At 40.8% G+C, this 7474-nt stretch overlaps 1 protein-coding gene across 3 annotated transcripts in view; it reads left to right on the top strand.

Moving 5' to 3' along the window:
- The first annotated feature begins 577 nt into the window (after positions 1-577).
- Positions 578-7474, top strand: part of LOC108280415 (rho GTPase-activating protein 29) — a 25972-nt gene continuing 19075 nt past the window's right edge. For 2 of the 3 annotated variants that reach the window (XM_017495361.3, XM_017495357.3), the window contains exon 1: positions 7314-7474. This exon is cut by the window's right edge and continues 187 nt beyond it. Coding sequence is in view for 1 of the 3 variants with exons in the window: in XM_017495355.3 (XP_017350844.1) it covers positions 2589-2733; positions 6364-6513 (295 nt within the window). In the remaining 2 variants the exon portion in view is untranslated. Of the gene's footprint in view, positions 751-2527; positions 2734-6363; positions 6514-7313 lie in introns of those variants that run through there. The other variant, XM_017495355.3, reaches the window with a different exon arrangement.

The following is a 7474-nucleotide window of genomic DNA, read 5'->3' as shown; positions in this document are numbered from 1 at the left end:
ATATTTTTATTGTAGATTTATATTGTTGAGGGGAATCAAAATGTATGTGTAATTGACAAGGTAGTATCAAATATGCGTTATTGATTAAAAATATAAACATTTTCTAGTCCAAAAAGCATTGTTCTGGTTTATTCTGTGCTCAATGCAGAAAAAATTTATAGAAATAAAATCTATACGATATCCACTGTGGTGTGTAATAAAGCTTTTTTATATACAGTAACATTTAAGGCAGATTTTGAATGACATTTTTGTGATGTGTGATGTTTATAAGGTGCATGTTTGTCAAAATAAATATATTTATATCTTAAATAAACATTTTTAACACAATGTCCCTTCTGATTTATTCTTGACACAGTATACAATTAACCATTTAACTACTACAGACTATAAAAATAATCAATAATAAATAAATAATACATTTCTAATGAAAATAAATGAATATAACAGTTTTAATGCAGGTATAATGCTGTATAACTCACTTCCTGTATTTACCGCACAGCAGTAAGTATAACTTTCAGCCAATCAGAAAGCGGCTCCTGTGTCACGTGACTCCAGGTCTCTGCCTGTGTGTGTAAAACTTTTCTCCTCGGTAGCAGTTAGCATTTAGCATTAGCGTTAGCATTAGCTTTAGCGCTAGGTCCGTCAGTAGAGAGTTATGAGGCGTTGGGGCGGACTGTCCTTCTCCACTGCTGCTCCTTCTCTGGATTTATTTGATATTTTGTGAACAGTTCGGGATGTAATGCGGTTCAGGTGAGGGATGGAACACCTTCATTAAATTATTTTATCAGATAAAAGTGATTTTAAGGGCAGAAATAAAAGCGTTGACGTTAGCTTAGCACACACTTCTCTCAGAGCTGAGTTTATCTGAAGTTCAGGACTTTAACTCGGATAAATGCGGAAAAGATTTACAGTTTTATTTTCGGAAATAAAACCCTATATAAAGTGTGTGAGGTGTAAATATTATTCTGGAAATGATTTATTAATGATAATTTAATTATAAAATGTTTAAAAGGCTGAACGTGAATGTTTATGTGCTGTTTATCACCGATTCCCTGAAATCATTTAACATTAAAACAGAATAAAATAAATTATACAGATATTAAACACAAACCAAACAAAACCAGATGTGTTTATTACATCTGCTGAATTTTAAAGAAATAAAACTTATATTTATATTAAATAACTGTATTTGATCAGGATTTAAAATATCAACACAATATAAAGGAGGAAATAATTAAAATGTGACATTTGTTATATAATGTAATGCTTTACTGCAGTATTCCAGCTTTTGTTTGATTATTTTATTATGTATTATTATCATTATAATTGTTGTTTTTTTCTGTTTGTTTTTTTCCTTAGTAAGTTATTTTGTATATATTGTACACCATCATTTAAGTATAAAATATTTTTTATGAATCATGTAAACACCTGACTATTATTATTATTATTATTATTATTATTATTATTTACCAATTGTTTTATTTTTCTTAGTTTTTTTGTGTTAAATATTTATATGTATATATATTTATAATATTATATACTTTAGGATGTAAAATGGTGGATAGTTGTTTGCGGTGTTATTCCACTGTGTTTATAAGATGAAATATTGTACATGAAGCAGGTGACATGGTGGTGATTTGTGATTTATTACGATTGTATTCTGTCGTATTGTTCACCTGCAGGATTCATCTACCTCCTGATTGACATTTCTCTCCTGTACTAACTGAATAACTCAGTAATAACTCAGTATTATTGTTAATAGTAAGCGTTTAATAGGGTTAATGTGTTTAACTGGAATATGATTATTAAATCTTTGTCTTGTTTCAGTATAATCACATAAATGTCTTTAGTTTGATTTGTTCTGTTAGGAATGTAAAGGATTTCTCTCGTACACGTCCAGCTCTCAGTCCAGACCTGCGTGATGAAAACACACAGACGAGCCGATTAGCGCTAAAGATAAATAGCTGAACATGATCCAACATCAGTGTCTTTGCATTCCTCTAAACATTCGTCAAATATTCCTCTAAATATTCCTCTAAACATTCGTCAAATATTCCTCTAAATATTCCTCTAAGTATTCCTCTAAGTATTCCTGAGTAATAACATCTACAGCAAGAACAAGAGGAACACAAGCGCTGAGTGGTTCTTCAGTAATTCCTCTAAATTCCTTCAGGCTCACAGATCATCACAGCTCACGTATCTCACACGTATCTCACTCGTATCTCAGACGTATCTCACACGTATCTCACTCGTATCTCAGTCAGTGTCCAGTCAGTGTGATAATGATTATTATAACACACACTGTTTGCGTTTATGTAGGAATTATGAATGAACGAGCATATGTAAATTATTTGACTTTATTAATTTTTTTAAATGATGTATAGCTTGACTGTGTGAATGGAGCCATACAAGAATGAATTATTATTCTGACTGAACATTGTTGTTGTTGTTGTTGTTGTTGTTGTTGTTATTATTATTATTATTATTATTATTATTATAAATAAAAGTTTTTCTCTTTTCCCCGCAGCTCAGTACAGGAAGTGCGGTGCTCTTATCTGTGTACTGTGTAAATCCCCTCGGCGTGCAGGATGTCTCGTCCCACAGACGTGCTGATGGGGCTCAGCTCGCTGGGGATTGTGGGTAACGACCCTGATTACATCACGCAGCTGGTTAGCGATGTGCGCAGGTTTGCTGAGGTTCTCCTGAGTCTGAAGGAGACTTTCAGCTCTACAGGTGAGGGTTAAAGGTGAAGCAGGGTGTGTTTGGGCATGTCTGTGTGAAACATCTGTCTTTTTTTTTTCTTTTTTCATTTCTTTGATCTGTTTCTCTTTCATCATCAGCTCATTAGGAGCAGGTTATGTGGTCACATGATCCATAAACACTTCAGCGTCTTCTCTCTCCATACGAAATCCCTGGACACAAATCACCTCACTGTTTATTTTTACATTTCCACATCTTTCGCGGTGGTCCAACTTGTATGTTTTATTTCCTGTTTACTTCCCGTTTACTTCCTGTTTACTTCCTGTCTCAGTGCATTGACTCAGTGGAGAACAAATGACACACACTTGTCCTCACATTTTAAAGCCCCCATTGTTTAGGAACTGTATTAATATACCATGGCTACAGATCGTACTTGTTTCTGATTGGCCGTCAGATGTGTGTTAAGTTCTTTATGATGTAACCATGACAACAAGCTAAGCCTAGGCTGATATTTAGGCCTTACCATCGCAATTAAAATGATACTCCTGATTAGTCAAGAACGAATGAAGCACGGCCTACAGAGTGGAAAAATAACAAAACAAAGGAAGGTAACGCCCACTGGCACGTAACCATAGCAACACATATATAACGGTAACCTGTTATGTATGTATATATATATATATATATATGTATATGTGTGTGTGTGTGTGTGTGTGTGTGTGTGTGATCATGGCATGGAGTTCTAAGAAGAATTATTCGTGTTTGAACAGAGTGCAGCTCTCAGGGATAATTAACGGCAGGTTTCGCTTCAGTCGCAGCAAAGCAGGAATGTTGAGGCGTGTTCAGACTTGTTAAGTGGCACAGTGTGAGGAACATCTCAACACCTCACACACCCCCCACCCTCAACCCCCCAACACATCACATCCTCCCCACACCCTCAACTACCCCAACACCTCTCCCCCCAACATCCTCAACCCCCTCACACCCCAAACACACTTCCAACACTGAGCTTTATCCTCCAGTTTCTACAACAAACTACAAAATAGTCTCTGTGTGTGTGTATGTACAGTATCTCACAAAAGTGAGTACACCCCTCACATTTTTGTAAATATTTGATTATATCTTTTCATGTGACGACACTGAAGAAATGACACTGTGCTACAGTGTAAAGTAGTGAGTGTACAGCTTGTGTAACAGTGTAAATTTGCTGTCCCCTCAAAATAACTCAACACACAGACATTAATGTCTAAACCGCTGGCAACAAAAGTGAGTACACCCCTAAGTGAAAATGTCCAAATAGGGCCCAAAGTGTCAATATTATTTGTGGCACCATTATTTTCCAGCACTGCCTTAACCAGAGCTTCACAGGTTGCCACTGGAGTCGTCTTCCACTCCTCCATGACGACATCATGGAGCTGGTGGATGTTAGAGACCTTGTGCTCCTCCACCTTCCGTTTGAGGATGCCCCACAGATGCTCAATAGGGGTTAGGTCTGGAGACATGCTTGGCCAGTCCATCACCTTCACCCTCAGCTGCTTTAGCAAGGCAGTGGTCGTCTTGGAGGTGTGTTTGGGGTCGTTATCATGTTGGAATACTGCCCTGCGGCCCAGTCTCCGAAGGGAGGGGATCATGCTCTGCTTCAGTATGTCACAGTACATGTTGGCATTCATGGTTCCCTCAATGAACTGTAGCTCCCCAGTGCCAGCAGCACTCATGCAGCCCCAGACCATGACACTCCCACCACACACGCTTGACACCATCTGAACCAAATAAGTTGATCTCGGTCTCACCAGACCACAGGACATGGTTCCAGTAATCCATGTCCTTAGTCTGCTTGTCTTCAGCAAACTGTTTGCAGGCTTTCTTGTGCACCATCTTTAGAAGAGGCTTCCTTCTGGGACGACAGCCATGCAGACCAATTTGATGCAGTGTGCGGCGTATGGTCTGAGCACTGACAGGCTGACCCCCCCCCCCACCCCTTCAACCTCTGCAGCAATGCTCATACGTCTGTTTCCCAAAGACAACCTCTGGATATGACGCTGAGCACGTGCACTCAACTTCTTTGGTCGACCATGGCGAGGCCTGTTCTAAGTGGAACCTGTTCTGTGAAACCGCTGTATGGTCTTGGCCACCGTGCTGCAGCTCAGTGTCAGGGTCTTGGCAATCTTCTTATAGCCGAGGCCATCTTTATGTAGAGCAACAATTCTTTTTTTCAGATCCTCAGAGAGTTCTTTGCCATGAGGTGCCATGTTGAACTTCCAGTGACCAGTATGAGGGAGTGTGAGAGCGATGACACCAAATTTAACACACCTGCTCCCCATTCACACCTGAGACCTTGTAACACTAACAGGTCACATGACACCGAGGAGGGAAAATGGCTAATTGGGCCCAATGTGGACATTTTCACTTAGGGGTGTACTCACTTTTGTTGTCAGCGGTTTAGACATTAATGTCTGTGTGTTGAGTTATTTTGAGGGGACGGCAAATTGACACTGTTACACAAGCTGTACACTCACTACTTTACATTGTAGCACAGTGTCATTTCTTCAGTGTTGTCACATGAAAAGATATCATCAAATTTTTACAAAAATGTGAGGGGTGTACTCACTTTTGTGAGATACTGTATGTGTGTATGTGTGTGTTTGTGTGTATGTAGTGTTAGTTTTATTTCCTGAATATGATTTACATGCTTTATTCTGTTTCACTTTTACTTTCTGATTCATTTACACCTCGTCATCAATAATAATAATAATAATAATAATAATAATAATAGTACAGGTTCTGAAACCCACAGTTCACACACACACACACACACACACACAGAGTACAGGTGATAACATGAATCTTGCTGCTTGTGTTTTCCATGCAGTCAGTACTGCTGTGCAATGATGGTGTCTGACGCACACGCGCGCGCACGCACACACACACGCACACACACACAAAAAAAAAGAGACACCAGTGCTCAGGGCTGTGTGTAACCATGATGGCACCACTGGGTGATCATGCATAAAGGTTAGACAACGCTCACTTCCTCATCACGTCTCTGTGGAAAATCCCGAAACAGTCCTTTTCACAAATCAGTATTAATTATCAACACAAGTGTGTCTTTTACACCTCGACTTTATCTGTCTGTCTGTCTGTACTTCTGTCTGTCTCTAAGTGTTTATTTATTTGTTTAGTTTTGTCTTTATTTATCTGGTTTTATATCACTTCTATGTCATTTATTTAATAACAGCGAATAAAATCTCTCTCTCTCTCTCCCTGTCTCTCTCTCTCTCTCTCTTTTTCTCCCCTGTCTCTCTCTCCCCGTCTCTCTCTATCCCCATCTCTCTCTCTCCCTGTCTCTCTCTCTCTGTTTCTCTCTCCCCTGTCTCTCTCTCTCTCCTCCTCCCCGTCTCTCTCTTTCTCTCTTTCTCCCCTGTTTCTCTCTCTCCCCTGTCTCTCTCTCTCCTCCTCCCCATCTCTCTCTCTCTCTCCCGTCTCTCTCATTCTCTCTTTCTCTCTCTCCCCCGTCTCTGTCTCCCCCATCTCTCTCTCTCTCTCTCTCTCTCTCTCTCTCTCTCTCTCTCTCTCTCTCTCTCTCTCTCTTTCTTTCTCTCCTGTTTCTCCCTCTCCCCTGTCTCTCTCTCTCCCCCTCCCTGTCTCTCTCTCTCTCTCTCTCAGTGGACACAGGGGCGGAGTGTGTGGGTGAGGTGGTGAGGGAGAGACTTGCTGAGCTGCTGCAGGTGTTGAGGTGTGTGATCAATAAACACCAGGCGTTGAACTCGGAGGAGATCCTCAGTGCTGCAGGAGCGCTCATCGCCAAGGTCAAAGGTCAGCATACAGCCTTATCCCCGTTCTGTGTGACGTTTCAGCAGCGCCGTGTCGAGCCTAAATCAAACCCCGCCCCATGATATTACACTGAGCACTGAGTCCTCATTAACACGCGTTTTGTCAGCTGTACCCCGTAACACAGCTGGATACGTGTGACTGTGTGATCATACACACCTCGCGTTCACCGTGAGCAGAGTGGTGGTGAAGGTGAAGGTGTGGTGTGAGGTGGAAGCTGGTGTAAGGAGGTAAAAGGTGAGCAGTTTATTAGGAGGTGAGTGGAGGTGTGTAGATGTTTTTCACTGTGGAGGTTCAGCGAGAACTAAAAGCGATATGAATCTGTCTGATGTTCATCAGCATGCAGTAGATCAGGGTTTAGCCACCTGCGTCAGGTGCTGAGGGGAAAAGAGGGTTTGTGTGTGAGAGAGAGAGGGAGAGAGAGAGAAACAGAATAATTCCAGACAGTGTTCTGATACTAAACCTCAATATAACTATAATTAACTCTGACTTTTAATCAGCTCTGGTTCTGGTTCTGTTCTCAATCCCGGTTCTACCTGTAGCTGTAGGTTTAGTGTCTGCTGTCATGGTTCTGTGTTCCAGTTCTGACTCGAATTATAGTTTTGGTATAGTTTTTTTTTCTATTTTTGCTTTTGTGTCTCCAGAAAATAATAGAGTAAAAAAAAATTTAAATGGGGTATTTTGATTGGTAGTGACGCACAGAGAAGGGTGTGTGTGTGTGTGTGTGTGTGTGTGTGTGTGTGTTTGCTGTGGGGGCGTACTGTGGTTCCCTTATTTGGGAGGTGAAGGGAGCAGGAGCATTGTTGTGGGACTGCAGGATGTCCTGAGGAAGAAGAAGAGAAAGAAGAGGAAGAGGTCAGCGTTCCACTGCAGGGCGACAGAATCTCACACTCGGACTCTCACACTCGGACTCTCACACTCGGACTCTCAGAGAAACTGAGGGACG

This window comes from Ictalurus punctatus, chromosome 20 (assembly GCF_001660625.3).
Source record: "Ictalurus punctatus breed USDA103 chromosome 20, Coco_2.0, whole genome shotgun sequence".
Taxonomy (NCBI): domain Eukaryota; kingdom Metazoa; phylum Chordata; class Actinopteri; order Siluriformes; family Ictaluridae; genus Ictalurus; species Ictalurus punctatus.
The sequence above is the reverse complement of the archived record's forward strand: the minus strand, read 5'-3'. Positions and strand labels throughout refer to the sequence as shown.